This window comes from Ascaphus truei, chromosome 6 (genome assembly GCF_040206685.1).
Source record: "Ascaphus truei isolate aAscTru1 chromosome 6, aAscTru1.hap1, whole genome shotgun sequence".
In the NCBI taxonomy this organism is placed as follows: domain Eukaryota; kingdom Metazoa; phylum Chordata; class Amphibia; order Anura; family Ascaphidae; genus Ascaphus; species Ascaphus truei.
In genome coordinates, this window is record NC_134488.1 from 99,188,543 (window position 1) to 99,210,373 (window position 21,831).

General features: G+C 42.9%; 1 protein-coding gene across 1 annotated transcript in view; it reads left to right on the plus strand.

Moving 5' to 3' along the window:
• Positions 1 to 21,831, plus strand: part of LOC142497488 (sulfotransferase 2B1-like) — a 52,529-nt gene that overhangs the window by 4,182 nt on the left and 26,516 nt on the right. Inside the window, 4 exon segments of the mRNA XM_075605337.1 lie at positions 9,206 to 9,348; positions 10,908 to 11,088; positions 11,090 to 11,114; positions 16,018 to 16,144. Of these exon segments, the coding sequence (XP_075461452.1) occupies positions 9,213 to 9,348; positions 10,908 to 11,088; positions 11,090 to 11,114; positions 16,018 to 16,144 (469 nt within the window). The 5' untranslated portion in view covers positions 9,206 to 9,212.

Consider the following 21,831-nt stretch of genomic DNA (forward strand, 5'->3'; position numbering starts at 1 on the left):
ATGTGGTGATAAAGTAAATAACAGATAATATATATAACAGATAATGGGAATAAGTGCTTCAGACATAAAAGTAACATTAATGAAGAGGAGTCCCTGATCCGAGGCGCTTACAGTCTAATTGGTAGGTAGGGAGAACGTACAGAGACAGTAGGAGGGAGTTCTGGTAAGTGCGTCTGCAGGGGGCCAAGCTTTATGTATCATGTGTTCAGAATATCCACAGTGCTATTCATATGCTTCTTTAAGCAAGTGTGACTTAAGGTGGGTCTTAAAGGTGGATAGAGAGGGTGCTAGCCGGGTACTGAGGGGAAGGGCATTCCAGAGGTGTGGGGCAGTCAGTGAAAAAGGTTTAAGGCGGGAGAGGGCTTTAGATACAAAGGGGGTAGAAAGAAGACATCCTTGAGAAGAACGCAAGAGTCTGGATGGATTTATTAGATGGTTGTTGACAGTTAGATGGCTGGAACATATTGTTGATAAACATACTGTACAGAAGTTTGCTGGATTTGATGTATTTTGATGAATATTGTCAGAGTATTATTGTCACGATGACATCAAATTTTATCAACACATTTATATTTCTGGGTACTTGATTGAACAGAACAAATTGCAAAATAAATTGTGATTTATTTCCTTAATAGACAAACACACGACATCTGCAGAAAACACTTAAAACACTCACTGGGATAAGGAAATGGAAGAAATTGTCCTTGGAACTAAATAAATTGTCCTTTGCTTGCCAGTGCAAGAAATGCAGCCTTGGTTTTAAAAGCCCTGTGGTTATGTGGTTGTTAACCCCTTCACTCCTGGACTGGTTGCTGCTGTACTGGAACAAAGTCTTGCATCTTTACATCATGGATTAAAATTCAGGAATCACACTGGGAAATACCTGGGAGGCCACAGTTATAGACTGGCCAAAGCTATCTTTAACATGTGGATCCAATCCCCTTGTGGGAACAAAAAAACCCACGAATAGCCAAGTTACCCACAGTTCCTAAGACCGGTCAAAAGGGCTGTCCAGTGGGCAGGGCGCATGGGTCAGGTTGACACCCGTGCCACTTAGCATACCTGGGCTACACCCATTTCTTGGGACCACTAAGTCTGATTTTTGACCGGAGGGGTCACTAGCCTGACATCTGCTGTGCATCAGTATGTCAGTTTTGTATACATTATGGGTCTGCTGGGTCTTTTCATAACTGACACTCTTTTAGACAGGAAGATGCTAATCAGCTCGATCTCTTTGAGGCTTGGTCAGAAAAATACCGAAGCTCATTCACCCATATCACAGCTGGATGTCCAAGTAATTCCTGCTTGGACTTACAAAAAAAATGCCTCCTGCCTTACATTTAAGATCTTCTATCATGTGTTGGTTAGAGGGTATGGCAAGCAATGCATCTTGTCTTTTACCCTCGCAGACAGGGAATGGACTGCAAATGGGGAATAAAAATGGCAGGGACAGGGCAACAACAGTAATGCATGGCAAATCAGGTATTAACCCTTTCCTCCCCGTCACAATTATTTGGCCTTTGCTAGTCTTGTTTGCCTTGTACATGTATTCCACAGGCATCTGTAGCTATCCTTGGTAGTGCCAGTTACTTTGTATCTTTTCCACAAGGCATTTCTAAAATGGTACCGCACAATAAGGTAGTTTGTAACCCACGGAAGGTGGCGCCCTTTACTCTTATTCTCTGTAGCAGAGCATGGGTGTCACAGAGTTTTAAGAGCTCTGTTTGGAAATAATCAAGCGCAGAATAGGGTTCAGGTATCACGTTGATTCTGTACCATGGGCAGTTGGTACACTGGCGACACACTTTATTCGAGCTCGGCTAGTCCCACGAATTCGGGTATACCCGGGTGTATTGAGGTTTGTGACTGTTTTCTGCCCGAGTGCATTGAGGTATTTTCCAGGCAGGGATTGAAGCATTTTATTCCCGCTGGCTGCAATACTGCACAGTATATATATATATACTGCATTACAATTCATGAATTTATGCCATCTGGTAGACACGCGAAGCATTGCAGCCTATTAAATCCTAATCATTATCATTTAACAGATCAGCCGCCCATCAGCCAGGCATGAACCCAGGCTGGGAAGGCAAACACAACGGGGCTTGTCAGAGGTGAGGAGCGGCGCATTCCAGGTATCTGCCAGGTACATACTGGGTATTTGCTCGAATAAAGTGTGTCGGTGCAGTAAGATGACCCAAAAAGTGTTGTGGGTTAAAGTTTCTAGATGTTCTAGTGAGTAGAACTTAGGGCTTGATGTGGTTGTCTGATTTTCTTTACACAGCACACTATTGCTTGGTTACTGAAAATGCTAGGTAGGATACCAGAGGATTGGATTCTGTTGGAACTAGAGGGGATTATCCAGTCTGATAAGAAATGGTTGTGAGATTTTAGCTTTGTCCGTGTTGGTTGGGAAGTGAGTTGGGTTTTGTTTAGTGACTTGAGTTGTGTCTGAATTTTGTTGTTTTTAGGGTCAAGCCAATCGATGTTAAAATCCCCAAGAACTAACAGCTCACACTTCCCATTCAGAGATGAAACTGAGTGATACCAGTTAAGGATTGTAGTGAGGCTTTAGAGGGCAGTAGATGCCAGCAATAAGAATGGGCTTAGAGAAGGTGAGGCAAATTTTGCCAACCAATATTTCAAAAGAGGGTGGGCTTGGGGGCAATTTAGCAGAGTAAATTGTAAGAAGTCTTCAATATAAAGTAACACCTCTCCTCCTCCTCTCTTTGACTTATCTTTCTTAGAAATGGAGTATCCCTGAATGGCAATAGTTGCATAGGGTTTTTAGGAGTTAGCCATGTTATATAGTGTAAGGGATGTGTGTAGAGGTATGCAGTGGAGACCGTTTTAAGGTGAAACTAAAATTAGGCCTTATTGCTCCTCTTTCTTTAACACGGCAAAAACATTAAAAATAAACAAAATAAAGGCCTACTCCACTTTGGAGAATATCTACACCTTTTCTCAAGCCCTCTCTAATCGGGTGGATAGCTAAGCTAGTTACCACTCCCAAACATATATACATATAGACCAAACACACAAAAAAGTATGTTGCTCACACTATATGTAAGTAGTTAAACCAGTCCCCAAATAACACTGACTAATTAAGTATAAAAAATAAACCCAAAAATTCAGTAATGAAATAATTAGGGTAGACTGCTGGTGCTGGGGGATAAGTACATTTATAAAACACACAAAAGAGACAAAGACAATCCCCTTAGATAGCACTCTATAATATACCACCAAAATAATAATATAGAATACAGCAAAAAGACCCGGGTGCTCTGTCACAGCAGATAATGAACAAGATTTTATTAATAGAGCAGCAAGAAACACTAACTTAAAAACATGAACATACTAATGGCAGCTGAAAATACATAGGTAGTGACTCTCTCAAGATAGATGCTAATAAATGAACCAATAACTAAATTGTGTCTAAAAAATGTTGCAGATAAATAATATAAATTAACACAAAAAGCTAGATGGAACAAAGAAAAAACCCCTTGGAGAAAAAAACCTCGCTACAAAATATAATGTGTAACTAAAGGCACAAGGAAAAGTAAGACATCAATAATCCTATATACACACAAGTGTATATAATCCAAAAAATAACTTAAACCAAAGGGAAAAAAAAAAAATCTTACAGGGGAGAAAAAAGTAATTAAGTAAGTTCACGGAGCATATCACAGTCATGCCTGGCATTTTTCAGGGCATCTTCAGGGCTGGTCAAGGGATCGTCACTCACTGGCTCCGACTCCTCTTCCCTGGGATGGTTGGTTGAGGGTTCCTCACTGTTGGCACCGGACAGACACTTCTTTGGGGTACACGACTTCTGCCTTGGGCCCTCTGGATATTCGGTTAACCGCGGGACGAACTCTCCATTTTCTCTAGGCTGCAGGGCAACTCGGTCCCCCTTTTCCTCCACAGAATCTGCGGACGTGTCTGTTCATTCCATGGTAAGTGAAGAACCGCTTTTCTTTTTCCACTTTTTTGTTTTGGATGACTCCGTCACATCAGGAATACTGGGGTCTCCTTTATTTGATACTTTAGCAGCTTCATTATATACGCCAGGCTTTTCTTGCAGTTGCTTTAGCTGACAGAAATATTGGGTGATCTGCTGCTCCTGCTCTCTTTTGTCGACCATATTCGTCATCATAGAGAGCGGTCTTTTCTGTTCGTGCCGAGTTCAGGCAATCCCCACCATTCTTGGGGTGTTTTGTGGATGTGACTCAGTTCGGGTTCCCCGTAAGAGATGTCTTCCTCCTTATTGGACTGGAAGGGCCACTCTTCCATGGGGTAGGTTTCATCACAGGAACGCTGCATCTTGTCCTCCATTTTGGGGCTCTCAGGTGTAGTTTTCTTCCTGACCTGAGGAGGCGCTATTGCAGCTGTTGCCACTGTATTTGCTAGAACCCCAAATTGTGGTAGTCCTACAGGTGGGCATATGTTGCTTGTAGAGGTCGTAGCTCTCACAGGCATCTCTGTAAACTTTTTCTTTCTTGGATAAGTTTTACAATATCAGCAGTACTGTGCACGCATTTTCTCTCGTCAGGTATACAGGATGTGCAGTTGCTAGGTAAAAACGTCTATATGCTTTACACCATTAACTTGCTAGGTGCAATCTCTCTGCTTCAGCCAAATAATGTGATTTTCTGCTTGAGTTCAGTCTCAACTTTGGGTATTATGACATTCACTCTTCACACTTTGGGATACCTTTTACACAGTTCAGCAATTCCTTTTTTATAGTAGGCAATTTTACCCTCAGCACTTGTTTACTGAAAATTCCCCTGCTTCAGCACAGTCTTGCATCAATTTTCACATTTTTCTGCATATACTCCATTCACAACTGGTAGTCCTATGCGGTTTGGCAGCCTTTACTTGCAAAATCAGTACTGCTCGTGGGTCACCCTCTGTATTTACTGCTTCAGCTAAACATTTGAAAACAACAAACGCCTATCCCTTTAAGGGCTAACTCACTTCTTGAACCCTGACTATCGCAGGAAGGCAAATCCCCTATTTCAATGACCATATTACACTTTATTGTGATAGGCAAATAAGGTTTACCTGCTTCAGCAGTCTCTCTCTCTCTCTCTCTCTCTCTCTCTCTCTCTCCTCTTGGATTGGGGAAAAGAGTCCATCTGTGGTTTTGTAAGTTTCAGTGCAGTATAAATTTCCTGCATGGGTGTGTATCACTTTAACTCTGGTCTCTGCTGCATGAGGTTTTTTTTTGTTGCTCAGACTGTTTGTAGGCAAAAAGCATAAAAAAAAATTCACAGCCAAACTCCGGGTTCCTTAACTTCAAGAACCCTCTCTCATCCCACTTCTGACACCATATGTAGGCGGACGCTCACAGAGGTATGCAAGGAGTCTGGTTATAGTGAAATTAAATAAGGCTTTTAATGCGCCTGTTTCCTTAACATCAGGAAAACATCCAAACAAGGGGTAAACAAAGCTTCTATTCACTTGGGAGTATTTCTAGTGAAATACTATGCAATCCACCACTCCCTTTAGATAAGCATATCTCCCAGCCCCAATCATAGAGCATGAAATGAACAGATATAAAAAAAAGTCTTATAAATGAAAGTCTTATCTGTTCCTTGTGAATTCTGAACCTGCTGTGCATTGTGTATTATTTACAAACATATCAAGTTCTGGATCCTCTATAGGGATCTCAAAGAGTCATTCAATAACCTATGTATCTCCCCTCCTTTGTTCATATATTATCGATATTCTATGTGAACAAAGATATAAACATAGTTATGAAAACAGGTTGCTTGATATATAGCTAAATTAAACTGGTAAATAGATTTGTATGTGTAGTGACTATAAAAATATTTACTGCTTGTGTTAAAAGAAAAAGACTGCAGTAGGTCTTTTAACAACTGTGGCATTAACAATAGGGAACCTATAAATATAAGAAAAAACCCTGAAATCTTAAGCAGAAGATTTCCTTTTAAAATAGACAAATGATTTTGAACTCTTTGTGAAGTGCCGAGCACATGGCCAGATTTTACTTTTAAAGACAATCCGACTTAAAAATAATTTTCAAAGCTCTCTTTTTTTATCAGGGCAAACAGCCAGCTTGTTCCAGGCATTTCGCCAAAAACCTTGAGCAGTACAGATAACATACCAGCTTCTCCGTAAACTAACTATTTAATCACTGGATTGGAATATTAATGTTAAGTTAAAAAAATAAATGGAGCTTATTTCACAGCCCTAAAAACTACATTTTGTATGGCCTTTCAAAAATTAAATAACGGGAATAGGTCAAATTACTTATAAACACCTAATCTACGCCAACAAGAACATGCAATATTCTTCCACTCATTCCTCTGGATGCCTTCTGAAAGAAATTTCATACTCTTGCAAACTTCCTTCACTTCAAATTTATGCTATCCCGTTTTAACTCTGCCCTCTCTCAGACTAAACAAAACTACTTCTCTCAAGTAATCAATCTTTTCAAACATGCAACAGTTATACCTTGACTCAAAAACAGCAAGCTTGACCATAGCTGTCTTGTATGGCTTCTACACTGCTTATTTAACGGAGACAATTCTCACTAAAATAACTGATGACCGCCATGCTGCTAAAGACAGATGTCATTACACTCTGCTCATATTATTCAACCTCTCTGCAGCATTTGCAACCACAGACACCCTCCTGTGAAGCGCTATGCACATTAATGGCGTTATATACATATATAATACAATATATAATTCAAACAGTGTTTGTGAGCTTTTACCAGCATTTTTAAACAAAAACATTCCCATTCCCAAACATAAAATTGAAATGTGTTATCTTACTGGTTACACACAATACAGGACACACAACACAAAAATGTCTCTCATACACAGCCAGCCAACTTTACAGAAATAACAAACAGACGAGAAAACATTTCAAAATTACCTTGTTCTCACAAATAAACTGCTTAAGCACAGAGCTAGTTAATTTTAATGTGAATGCTGCACATTCTTTAAACTGTAAGGGAGAGGCTGTGCCCCTCCTTTCGTTAAGATAGAAATACCGCAAATGAAAAGAATGTGTTCAGTTTAAAAAGCCTTCGTCTGGCCAGGACGAATAAACCTTTCAAACTATCCCCAGGGACAGAGCTGAATATACTCGTTCCTTTCCGTTGTGATGTATTTCTAAATTGGTGTACACCTTTTAAAACCTTTTAAATTTTTTATCATGCTCTATGCACATATGATAATCAGCATGGCCCACAGTATCTTTCACACAAAAAATCATTCAGGAAAAATTCATCAAGGTTTTAAACAAACTCTTTTACATGAAGAAGCGTGTTTTTTTTTTTTTTTACAGAGACTTGCACTCAAAGCAGCAGTTCCCTGCTTCTCATTCTGATAGGGTCACTCTCTCTGCCAATGACCAAAATGACCACAGTTAAAACAGGCACCATTATTCTGAGCTATTGTTCCTGATTGATTTCTGGGACCAGCATAAACCATTAGTAGCTTATAGAAAAAAACAGCTAAATTATGACAAATAATTGCAGATAAGTAATAATAGAATACTTATACTTACACAATATACAATGGTCGTTTATCCAGATCAGAGATAACAGTCCAGTCGTGCACAACATTTTCTGGGCTTGAACCAAAAATTTTGTCAAAGGACTCTAACCCAATCCACAGTCACAATTTAGAAATTATCTGGACTTTTGCCAGCATAAATTAGGTACTGAATTCCCAGAGGGGGGGTGAGACAATGTAAAAATCACATATACTCACTTGCCGCCTTTGTGAATTCCCACTTCTGGATGCCAAAACTGAAAGGAACCTTTCCTCTGCCAAAAGGGCTGGAGGCCTTGTGACTGGATACACACATCTGCACCCTGCAGCAGACTCCCCCGGGAAGCTTTATCATGCACTAGCACTGTTATCTCCGATTTGATGAACGTACAGGCCCGGAAAATGAAGGAAATGAAACGTAACACAAGCCAGATTCAAATTCCTTTGTCTTAGTTTATTAAGCATAGGGTAATGATTTTTATACAGAAAAATAGAAAGGTTTGGTTAGAGGCATAACGTAGGTGTAACCTGGGTGTGGCTTGGGTTAGAGGCGTGATTCAGGGGCATGACATATTAGTGGCGTGATTTTGGGACGTAATTCTCCCAATACAGGCACTGTCTGAATACATAGCTTATTCACTGTCTGTTATCAAAAAACCTTCAATTTCTCTAGCAACTAAGTTATACGATTTTACCTCTCTCAGAGAACCAGTCTATTGTTTATTAAAACAGCAGGAAGCTGACAACATAAAAAGTATCTTCGCAAGATCCTGAGCAGGGAGGAAATTGTAATTTTGGCAGCAGCTGAATACATGAGAAATTATATTTCAGAAAAAGGCTGACTACAGAATCTTAACTGGTTATTACAGACAAAATGGATGGCTTAACACAAGTGCAGATTCTGGCCTGACCTACTGGTCCTAACAATTCCCTCCTTTTTGTTCTCTAAAGAACAAATACACTTACTTGGTACCCTGAGCCCCCACAAAATATATGTATGTATTTAAGTGTGAAAATGGAGTGCTATTGAGCATGGCATATGTATACAAAAGACGACAGAGAAGCCCTTGTTGTGGCTCGCAAGCTATTATACATATATTTTGTGGGGGCTCAGGTGTTCCCAAAAAGAGCTTGCTGGGGTTTTGTGTTCTGTTAACCTATTCTCAGCTGTTTCAGCTGTTGGGGTTTGGTGGCTCCTCTTTCCCAGCTTTTAAGCCCGCCCCTCCCCACTTCCCAAGTTAGTAGGTCCTTTCATTCTACTGGATATAGATCCAATGTGGTCTTTCTTCCTCCTAATAGAGGTAAATGAGAATTTTAAGCCTAATAGAGATATATTAGTATTTTATCTGGTAGTGTTAGGACTTGCGAATGGGTGTCTGCCTGTCTTACAACGCTTTGGCCAAAGGGTTAAACTAAATGACCCTTTTTCAAGAGAATATATAAATATTTTACTGTGTATTTCTGTCATGTTGGATGTAGCATTGGGCTTCTCTGTCGTCTTTTGTATACATATGCCACGCTCAATAGCACTCCATTTTTACACTTAAATACATACATATATTTTGTGGGGGGCTCAGGGGTTCCCAAAAAGAGCTTGCTGGGGTTTGGTGTTCTGTTATATGAATTTAATAGAAAGAAAAGCTAGAAAAATATACATTCTTTTTATTTCCTCTTAGATAGAAGATGTCATTTGAGTACTTCCTGTATAAAGGAGTAAAATTTGCTCCTGGCACATACTCTGATGAGATCCTCAACTTTGCGGAGAATGAATTCCAAGTGTTGGATGATGATGTTTACAATGTTACCTACCCGAAATCAGGTAATTCATAAACATTCTGCCTGTCGTTTAACATTTCCTTTGGAATGTTTAAGCAATAATACATTAGCATTACTCTCCTATGACTACCTATCTGTAACAGGGTCTCCCGGCAGTTATTTCTGCTTCTGGACCTTTCCTCTGTCAGTCCTGTTAGTGCAGGCAGTGGAAAGGTTAAATCCAGTTTTAGGCCTGTATGTGTATTTCAGTTTTGAATGTTGTAGCAATATTCGAGGGCAGGCCTTGCAACTCTGAGGTTGTCAATCAAAGGGGTGGATATTGGTTGGAACGCCCCCTGCTGTTTGTGGGCCAATCTGTATCCGGCTTTGGCTTGTAATGAGTCAGAATTAGAGACACTCCCCTGAGATGTTCAAATTGGGACATAGAGTGAGGTAGAATGTGATGCTCCAAAATCAGAAAGAGTTCCATCTGTAGCATATAATAAACATAATAGTCCAGATGACAATGGAGTGTCCAGGAGTGATGAATGAACTCACAACAGGGAGGGATATGTGTCTAGTGGTGTCCACTTGACAACCACAGAATTGGCACATTAATAAACACCCGGCCAGTATAAGTGAATCAAATAATAACCAAGTTGCACAGGAATGTATACATATATATATAACAGGACACTGCGGCCCTTTACCTGTGTACTTCTGAGGACACTCCAGACATCAGGGGCGTGCAGTCCATCCAGTAGGAAATTCCAGTAGATAGCAGTAGTTGATGAAGAGCACAGCCAGGGAAATCCAACTTCTGACTTGAAAACGAAGAAGAAGGAAAAAATGCAAGCAACTCCAAAATTGCAATGAAGGTCAGGTTTATTGCAGGCTGATTTTCTTTTTCAGCCTGCAATAAACCTGACTTTCATTGCAATTTTGGAGTTGCTTGCATTTTTTCCTTCTTCTTAGTTTTCAAGTCAGAAGTTGGATTTCCCTGGCTGTGCTCTTCATCAACTGCTACTATCTACTCAAATTGGGACATGCCTCCTAAATTAGTGTGTCAGTTATTCAGTTAGTCAGTTAGTGTGAGCTGAGATAGAGAGGACACAACACAGGAAGAAACCTGTCTCTCCCTTCCCCCCATGCTGAGGGGAAGGGGGGGTGGTGGAAAGAATGTCATTCTGTGCAAGGAATAGGAATGAGAGATATGCTACCACAGATTCTCTGTGTTGGAGCTGCCACCAATAAAGCCATCAAGAAAAGACATTGCTGTGTTGCTTCCTGTCTCTGTATGAGGAGTGTCAGTGAGGGTCCATCCTCTGAAGACCCCAGAGGATCCTTACAGGCTGGAGGCACTGCACCATCTGGAGAAACAAAGCTAATCTGTCCCCATCCTGTCACTGTCCTGGCTCTCCCCACACCACCGTGGAGCCCTCAGCCCTCCTGTTACCAGCAGGTTGCAGCACCATTACACCTGAAGTAACCAGAGAAGGAGAGTACCCCCCCATCTCACTTAGGGGTGGGGGGATAAAAGGGTTACATATCAGAAGTAGATGAAGAAGGTTAGAAAGGAATGAACATATCTTTCTGATATATATCATTCCCCCTCTCTTGCAGGTACTAATTGGATGTTAGAGATTTTGAGTCTAATTAAGCATCAAGGAGACCCTACTTGGTGCAACAGTGTACCAATCTGGCTGAGGTCTCCATGGTATGAAACAAGAGATGGACAATCCCAAATCAAGGATGTTCTTTCTCCAAGGGTCCTTACTTCTCACCTACCATTCCACATTTTTGCTGTCTTTCTTCACCTCCAAAGCTAAGGTAGGTAAAGTGTTGGGAGGTGAAAGTGATTGTGACAACAATAAAAGCTGTATTGTCATTTGTATGTTTGAGAAAGAGTTTTGATAACAGTTTATTGAATTAAGTTGCATTGGCCTTTTTCTTAACTACCACACAATACAGTGGAGAAAAAAAGTTTGTGAACCCTTTAGTATTTTAACATATTTCAAACCTAACATTTTATTAGGCACAGTATGATGTTCCAGAAGATATTTGGAAACAAGAAAAACAAAGAACATATAGTATAATATGTTCAAGAAAAGACATGACTTGCTGATACTCCTATAGAGTTTAAAACTCACACTTTGGTCATCTTGAGTTTTATGCATGAGCTGCTGTTAAATGCAGACTGGTGTGTTGACTCAGCCAGGTCCTCTATTACAGTGGCGGCCGCCTTTAGCCTCGTGCGGCCGTTTCAACGCAATTTTTAAAACCGCGGGCAGATGCGGCATGTTGGAGGATGGTAATCCTCAATGGTGTAATCAGCTGTTAAATATATACGTAATACATACATATACCCATCAAGGGTATATAGCGTCTAATGAATGGAGTAGTACTCTTGATAATGCATTGCCAGTGTGTCTCTCAATGGTATTATTACTGTGGAACAGCATATACAATGGGGAACATCAATGTACACTGCAACCTGCCACACTGATAGATTGTCCCACGATCTATATTAGACAACTTGTATGCGTATAGAATTCTATATAGAATTATCACATTAGTATAGTACAGATGTAACAGGGAGAGACCACCGTGGTCTCTCCCTGTTACATCTGTACTATACTAATGTGATAATTATCTATGTGCAGGCAATCCAAGATCTATCAATGTACTATATATGCCACGAAGCGTTCTACTATAGAATGCGATAGTAACACGATAGTTACGAAAGGCGTAGGGTGGAGCTTATCGTTGATGTCATTCCGTGCATGTAGGAAGAGAGCAGCAGCCTGGCAGTGTTTACATCAGAGGGGGGATCTCATTAGAGTCGCGGCCACGAGAAGGAGGGAGGAAGGGATCCCTACCCCAGCTACCAGTGCATCAGCTTAATACTTACAAGAAGCGGACGGCACGTTGTAGATGTTTTTTCCATCACATTTAAATGTGTGTGATACCTTGTGGTGTCTTGTGTTATATATTTTTAAATAAAATTTCTTGTAGCGGTATTTGCACCATATTTGTCTTCTATATCCTCTGGGCACACGTGAGTATCATACTAGATATCTGAAGACAAGATGGTGAGCGAAGTGATCCAGTGTATGCTGTGCCTGGAATCAACACTAAAGATACCAATCAGTGTCTATTTTCTACATCCTTGCTGTAAGTAGCTAGTTGCTGGGGAAAGGTGTATTTGTTATCCTGAAGATATTGCGCAATGGTTTTTTGTTTTTGTGCTTTTTCCTTGCAGAGCATTGAGGCAAAAGGATAGGAATAAGAGAATACTCCACATAAAGAAGAGAACAGTGGAAACAGGACTGTCCTACACTCCATTCTTCTACTCTCCCCATTTCTTTGGAAGGACTGGTATTCTCCATGATATTTACGCCAGGACTATTTTTTCTTTTCATGTTATTACCAAAGACACACAAAATGTCTGTACCCATCTTTATTTACATTCACATCTCACTAGAGAACAAACAGACTGCGCAATATGCATTTTTTTCTCTTTTGTATCCTTTACCAAGATGCAGATCCTGATATTACAGAGGACCTGGCTGAGCCAACACACCATTCTGCATTGTCACCTCTCTCTGGAATGCACCAATAATTATTCACCAACATTTAATTTTCTTTGAGGCTGACAGAGTCATTTCTGGTTAGCGTTTATGACTGTCATGATAATATCATGAGATATGTATTTTAATCAATCTGGTGCTTCAGGGGTTAATGCAGCAGCAGGTTGTGTTTAAAAAATACAATATATTGGGTTTATGATAGGTCAAGACTTTTTCTGGGTCTATGCTGATCTTCAGAGGACATAATTGGGGGGTCTATCATGGATAGCCCACTAAAAGTGACACACCTGTTGTTTAGAAGGTCATAAACGCTAGAGATCACTGTGTTAGCATCAAAGAAAATTAAACGTTCGAGAATAATTGCATGGTGCATTGAATGGTGCATTCCAGAAAGAGGTGACACACAGGTTATGCTTTTGTTGAAGGACTTTATTAAAAATGAGAATGTCATGTGACATAATCTACTGTACAAACTAAGAGTTACGTGTGTAGCCGTGACAAAGAGTGGCATGAAATGAGAGGACACATGACATGGGTAAGAGGTGCCCATGACAGATATCCATTTGTCACTCAAAGTTAGTATCAAGACGTTCGTGATTAGTCTCGTTGCGTCCGTAATGACTGCCTCAATATATTGATGCAACTCATGTGTCTAGGTATTAGAAAAGGGAAGGTATTAGTTTATATACTGAGGCAAAACTTAAATGTCGTTTGGTAGAAGTTTTTTCTTTGTTGTAAAACCGTCAATCCCGCTGCTGATTTACGACAGGGGTGGGCATATGTTGTTTCAACTGGGGAAAAACAGTACATAAGACTTAGCAAGGTATCATGAAAATCAGATTTCAGTAGATTTGTTTTTTGCACCAAACACATGATTTCTCATATTTACTTCACCAGTGACCTCTCTGGGAGAAAATCCTGACATACTGTATGGTAACGTAATAGTTACATGGTAAATGAGGTTGAAAAAAGACATGTCCATCAAGATCAACCTCTGCTAAATTTAGACAACAGATACTTTATCCTATATCTATACTTACTTATTGATCCAGAGGAAGGCAAACAAAAAAACCCAGTGTCATATCATCCAATGATATCTCATAAGGTATAGGGATTTATGTTTTATGTTTTATCCTATTATTTTAAGAAACTGTCCTGCATTTACTGTAATTGTATGTTCTTGTAATATTTTTTCTGTAATCTAAGCACTGTATTTTTTATATATATTAAAACATTTAATAAGTGATGCTTTGGGGCTCTAAATGAACTGTTGCATGCTCTGGAGGGAGCATGTACATTTTCAGACACATTTTGCTACAACATATTTTTCTCTGTTAAGTGCATAGTTTTTTTAATAATAAACAGGCACCTGAGACCCTGGCAGATATTAATTTTACATCTTTTATTTTCATATGTCTTGGGTGGTGGGAGCGTATACATATGATTGCAATTGAGTAAGGGATAAATATTAACTAATCAAAGGTAACTTGTGGAGGAGAAAGGTGGGGTGGCTAGAGTAGCCGTGTATTAACCCTGGTTGTATATCTAAGTCATGTGCTCACTTGTGTGCTGTTCGTGACAGGTGGTACAGTATATGGGGACAGATTCAGGGGAGTTATTGTTCATTTGAGGGACCTTTGCGAAGGTGAAAAGTGGGACAGCTTGTGAGCTGTGTATTAACCCTTGTCCTGCATGCAGGTTACGTGGTCACATGTGTGCCATACGTGACAAGCAGCTCATGCATAAAACTCAAGATGACCAAAGTGTGAGTTTAAACTCTATAGGAGTATAAGCAAGTTGTGTCTTTTCGTGAGCATGTTACACAATATGTCCTTTGTTTTTCTTCTTTCCACATATCTTCTGGGACATCATCCTGCGCCCAAGGAAAACCTACACCAATTATGTTCTAAATTGTGTTTCCGAGGGAACCCTGTTTTTTAGGCTGCAAGACACTATTTCTATCAAAGATATTTCTTCGGACATATATATTTATTATTTACACATTATTGTTTATCACAACTGGAATTTTACAGACAGAGTATTGTTTAGTGCTAGCGCTTATTGTATGCCTTCTAAAATGTTATTAGATCTTAATCCAAGTCCTAATAATAAATAAAGATAACCTGATCAAAAAATTAACCACAAAACATGATACTTTTTCATCATTTATTTATGATTCGACATTCAATATCTATGTGTAAAAATGTAAGTGAACCTCTAGATTCAGTAGCTGGATATATGCACCATGTAACCCCTCCTATAACTCCACTACATATGAGCAGATACACATAAACGAGGAGATTGTGGGGGAAAGTTGACGCAAATGTGTTTCATACATTATTGAAATGTGCATATTTAGCATATCCTTTTCAAGGCAGCAGTCACCAAGGTGCTATTTAAGAAATAGTGGTATATTCCATTCCATTGTAAAAGACCATTTTCTGCCTGCTTCTTTTCTCATATTCTTGGCAGATGTTTGATTACCATTTCCTGGGCTGCACTAGACATAATATTTAGATCTGTTGGCCAAACTACATTGCCCAAACTAGAATGATCCACATGTGTATTGAAGGGGGTAGTAATATTGCGAGGGGGGGTATTCTATTGTGGGATATTGTGTGTATTGTGGGGATGTATTGTGGAGAGGTATTGTGTGTGTGTGTGTGTGTGTGTGTGTGTGTGTGTGTGTGTGTGTGTGTGTGTGTGTGCGCGCGCAAGAGAGAGAGAGGGCAGGGGAGGAAAAGGAGAGAGGGGAAGGTAGGGGTCAGAAATAGAGAGAGGGGGAGGTGAAAGTGAGGGAGGGAAAGTAAGGTGGAGAGGTGAGAGTGAGGGGTAGAAAGTTTGAGGGGGAGGTGGGGGAAAGGAATAGTGAGTAAGGGGGAAAGTAAGTGAGGAAAAGAGGGAAGGAGAATGAGTGTGGAGGGGAGAAGAGTAAGAGACAGAGGTAGGGAAATACATGTGGAGAGGGGGGAATGGAGGGGGGGCGAGAGCGAGGAAGTGTGAAAAAAAGGGGGGGGGGGGGGCTCGCAAGGCCACCGACAAAGGGGGAGGAGGTTGGTGGAATCTCCAGTGTTTTAAATGCCTGGATACCTGTAAAAATAAGAATCTGCTTTCACCATTGATCTTTTCTGATAATCATTCAGATAATTTACACAATGAGGAACCCAAAGGATGTCCTTGTGTCTCTGTTTTATTTTGCCAAGATACTCTCCCTCTACAAGAATCCTGAAAACTTCCAGCAGTTCTTAGAAGACTTTTTGCAAGGAGACGGTGAGTCAGTGAGATTCAGAGAAACATACAACAGAATTCTGGTATACACACAATGGTTGCTAAAATGTAGAAATAAAAGAAATAATAGAAATAAAAGAACTCACTTTGCCACAATAGAGATATATTCTAAGGATTAGAAATAATGATTGCTTGTATACCTTGGTATACTAACAACTGGGATAAAGGAGACAAATACAACTTGAACACCACTGGCATAGTTGTAAACAGAAGAAAGAATTAGGTGCACTCACTGGATTTATGCAACTGCCTCAGGTGCGCAGAGATCATCCCCCACTGGGGAGACCCAAAGGTAATTTTAATCACAAAATGGTCAAACATTTGGTCAATTACTGTATGTGGTATTAAACATTTGCGATCTAAATAATTATTTAAAGTCCTAGCATTTAACTATTTATCTATCATCTTGATGACATCAGTTAGCATTATTTCTTACTAAAATGTGGGAAAGAGGAAAGAGTACCCCTAATGTTGCACATTAATAAGTGATAGGAAAGAGTCAATGATGATGCAAAAATGCTTAAAATATAAACTTTATTTGATTAATCCTAAAATAAATGGGAATAATATAAACACTCATGCAAACTTGACACCCTCTGCAATTCAATTTGTCGTTTTGTTCTCCAATGCAACTATAACACACATCACTGTGAAATGCTCAAAGAACTAGATTGGTCATCACTAGAGTCTAGGCGCAAAGTTCACCTTTCCTGTCTTGCCTTCAAATTCTTTATGGGCAAGCTACCCAGCTACCCGAACAAGCTCCTCACCCCTACCACATGCAGCACCTATCACCTGAGATCAGACTCCAAAAGACTGTTCATGGTCCCTAGGCTCAACAAAGTATCCAGCCGCTCCTCCTTCTCTTACCGTGCACCCAAAACTGGAACAACCTACCAGAGACTCTTACATCCACCACCAGTCTAAGTTCTTTCAAATCTAAGGCTGTCACACATTTAATCTGGTCTGTAACTGTTTCATTCGCCCATAATATAAATTATCTTTAACTGTGCATGCAATGTCTTGTATATAATGTATACCCTGCTCATTATGTAACTGTATTTGTAAACATGTATTATTTGTCTTATCTCTGTGCCCAGGACATACTTGAAAACGAGAGGTAACTCTCAATGTATTACTTCCTGGTAAAATATTTTATACATAATAAATAAATAATAATAAATAACAAACACAGGGTGTGTCCTGGAACAGGATTCCATATTTCTCTGCCTCCCTTTGCAGTTCATAGGATTCATGTCTCCCTAGTTTAGCTGCCTGTTATTTTCCTTGTCCAGCAGCTAGCTGCATGTGAAAAGGCAACATTATTGTTACATGTTGTTTACACAGCCCTAGTCAGTATTGTTGCCTGCAACCTCCTACTCTCCTTGCTGAGAATGGGCTATTCTGCCCTCCCCCCTGTTTTGCTTACAGATAGTCTGTTCCAAGACTATTCCTGTTACCCAGATCCCCCACACTTCCTTTTCATTCCTGACTCTGGCTGAGTGAGTACCTTCATGTTACACTCCTATGGCAAGGCCATCTATTTTTACCTGTCCTTAACTACAAACTCACAACTACATTACATCCACAAGTGCATGTATTTACTGCTGCTTTCCTAATAAAGTGAAGAAAAGAGGGCTGAGTTAAAGCTATCTGTGGCTATTCACACATCACATGTGACCCTGGCTTCAGAATAGGGTGTATTGTAACCATATCAAACATTCCATTGCCAGTGATTTATAGATACAGTACATAGTTAATGGTAGCATCCGATTTTATACTGTGATTGCAGAGAACACCTAATAATACAAATATATATGTATACTAGCTGTTCCCATTGTAACATATGCCGATCTTAAAGGTTGTTAATTAAACATTATCTTTGTTTTCACCCCTCGCTGAAATGCCTTGCTGTCTCTTGTCCCCTTTCCCACTTTACTCACTCCTCCATCATGCCCTGCTCCTCTTTGCACTCCCTGCCTTACAGTGCCTGCTCCACTCTGTGCATACTACACTCCCTTCTCTCCTACTCATCTCATCTCTCTTCCTCTCCTTGCTGTCTCTGTTTACTCCCCCTTAATCACCTTGATATCTCTCCTCCCTCTCTTTGCATTCCGTCCTGCCCATGTGAACACTGCTCTCCATTCCATCCTCCTCATCATCCCTCTGTCTCCTCCTCTCCTTACGGTCTCTCTCTCTCTCTGTCTCCTCTCCCCTCCTTGCTCGCGTCCCATCCTTGCTCTCTCCTCGCTCTCCTTGATGTCTCTCAATCTGTCCACTCCGTACTCTTCTCCTTGAAAAGGCATTCCGGTTGTTGCAAACATCTGTAGCATTATATATATTATATATATATATATATATATAGTCATTGGTATGGAGGTTTGCACTCACGTTTGTTAGAAGGCAGATGCTTGTCCCATATGAAACATATAGACATGTGGTAACCAGGGGGATCCTGATGACAAAAGACAGCACACCGCAGTAATAATCCAAAAAGTGTGTATTGTGAACACAGGGCCGCCTTTGTGTTCATAATACACACTTTTTGGATTATTATTGCGGTGTGCTGTCTTTTGTCATCAGGATCCCCCTGGTTACCACATGTATATATATATATATATATATATTACTGTACACACACACACACAATAAAACAGAGGGGCAGCTGGCACTCCATCAAAGTGAAATTGTATGGTGCCTGTCCTATAGAAATGTCCAGGTACCCTCATTCCCACAATGTTATACATTGGAGGGGATGTGTTCCCTACCTCTCTTCTGGGTTTGGGGGGTTCCGATGTCTTCCGTGTGAAGCTTGAGTCAGATCTGGAAGAAAGCAGTATAGGCTATTTCGGTGAAGTATAGGGCAAGTAAGATATATAGGGTAAATAAGAGATCCAGAGTGTGGGGGAGAGAGAGAGAGTGTGGGGGAGAGAGGGAGAGAGAGAGAGAGAGAGAGAGAGAGAGAGAGAGAGAGTGTGGGAGAGAGCAAGAGAGAGAGTGTGGGGAGAGAGAGAGAGTGTGGGGGAGAGAGAGTGTGGGGGAGAGAGAGAGTGTGGGGAGAGAGAGAGTGTGGGGGAGAGAGAGTGTGGGGAGAGAGAGTGTGGGGGAGAGAGAGAGAGAGAGAGTGTGGGGGAGAGAGAGAGAGGGTGTGGGGGGGGGGAGAGAGAGAGAGTGTGGGGGGAGAGAGAGAGAGTGTGGGGAAAGAGAGAGAGTGTGTGGGGAGAGAGAGAGAGAGAGTGTGTGGGGGAGAGAGAGAGAGTGTGGGGGAGAGAGAGAGAGAGAGTGTGGGGGAGAGAGAGAGTGTGGGGTAGAGAGAGAGAGTGTGGGGAGAGAGAGAGTGTGGGGGAGAGAGAGAGTGTGGGGGGAGAGAGAGTGTGGGGGAGAGAGAGAGAGTGTGGGGAGAGAGAGAGTGGGGGGAGACACAGAGGGGAGAAACGGTGGGTGATACACATAGGGGGGGTGACTGACTGGGGGGGGTGACTGACTGGGGGGGTGACTCACTGGGGGGGTGAATGACTTGGGGGGTGAATGACTTGGGGGGAGTGACTGACTGGGGGGGAGTGACTGACTGGGGGGTGACTGACTGGGGGGTGACTGATTGGGGGGAGTGACTGACTGGGGGGGTGACTGACCAGGGGGGTGACTGACTGGGGGGGGGGTGACTGACTGGGGGTGACTGACTGGGAGGGGTGACTGACTGGGGGGGGGGGTGACTGACTGGGGGGGGGGGTGACTGACTGGGGGGGGGGGTGACTGACTGGGGGGGTGACTGACTGGGGGGGGGTGACTGAGTGGGGGGGGGGGTGACTGACTGGGGGGGAGTGACTGACTGGGGGGGAGTGACTGACTGGGGGGGTGACTGACTGGGGGGCTGACTGACTGGGTGGGGGTGACTGACTGGGGGGGTGACTGACTGGGGGGGGGTGACTGACTGGGGGGGGGTGGGTGAGTGACTGGGGGGGTGCCTGACTGGGGGGGGGTGTGAGTGACTGGGGGGTGACTGACTGGGGGGGTGACTGACTGGGTGGAGGTGACTGACTGGGGGGTGACTTACTGGGGGGGGGTGCCTGACTGGTGACTGACTGGGGGGGGTGACTGACTGGGGGGGTGACTGACTGGGGGGGGTGACTGACTGGGGGAGGGTGACTGACTGGGGGGGGGGGTGACTGACTGGGGGGGAGGTGACTGACTGGTGGGGGTGACTGACTTAGGGGGTGACTGACTGGGGGGGGTGACTGACTGGGGGGGTGACTGATTGACTGGGGGGGTGACTGATTGACTGGGGGGGGTGACTGACTGACTGGCGGGGGGTGACTGACTGACTGGGGGGGTGACTGACTGACTGGGGTGACTGATTGGAGGGGAGAGGTTACTGATTGGGGGGGAGAGGTTACTGATTGGGGGGAGAGGTTACTGATTGGGGGGAGAGGTTACTGATTGGGGGGAGAGGTTACTGATTGGGGGGGAGAGGTTACTGATTGGGGGGGAGAGGTTACTGATTGGGGGGGTTACCTGATTGGGGGGGGTACCTCTGGTGTCACACACACACACACATTCTCCCACACACACACATACACACACACACACACATACACACACACACACACACACACACACACACACACACACACACACACACACACGGGAGGAAAGGCCGTGACCAGCACCACGCTCGTCCCCCACCCGCGTCCATCTCCCACTCGTGGGGGGGGGCAGGCCGACACCCCCCCCAATCAGCAGGGTGGGTGGAGGCACGTGGCGAGGTATCCCCCAGCGGGTGGCCCAGGGGACAGTCAGCCCCGCCGTGGCCGCCACTGCCCTGCTCCCCTCGCCAGCATGTCGTCACAGTGCGCGGCCAAGCTGCTTTGCAGGCTGCTTCTTCCCCACAGCCTGCAGCAGCATGAAGCTCGTGGAGGGGGAGGGGCAGGCCGACATCCCCCCCCCCTCATGCGGCGGCCATCATGAAGCTAGCTGACGCATGGGAGGCACGTGGTGAGAGGTGAGGGCCGAGGCCCCCCCCCGCACGCCAACCGGACTGCAGCAGTGGGGACCTCCCACCCCAGGCAGCGATCGGGTGGATCGAGGGGAAGGGGACAGGAGCAGGGGAAGGGGGACAGGAGCAGGAGGAGGGGAAGGGGACAGGAGCAGGGGACAGGAGGAGGGAAGGGGGACAGGAGCAGGGACAGGAGAGGCTGCCGCGGTGGGGAGTAGGGAGCCATGTGGGGACCAGGGGATCGCAGGGAAGGAGCAGAGGGCCGCAGCATGGCGAGTACTTACCCTCCAACAGATGTCCGGGCAGAAAGAATGGCCGCTCGTTGGAAATACATCCAACTCCGATTGGCTCTAGTACCATATGACAGGCTTTCAAAGACATCACATCCGTTCTCCCCAAGCCTCTGTCACATGGTCTACTAGAGCCAATCAGAGATGGGATGGAGTTCCCACGCTCTGACTGGCTACCGTACCGTGTGAGACCGGCCATGTTTCTTTTAATGACATCATCTTAAAGGCAATTGAAGCAAAGCCATTCTGATTGGCTGTGCTTTCATTACCTTTAAATGACGTCATCATTTTTTTTGGCTCGGCCAAATCACATGTTTTTCACGGCCCAATCAGGACCGTGGGAAACATTTGACAAAAATGTGATGTCATAGGCCTATAAAAGCCTA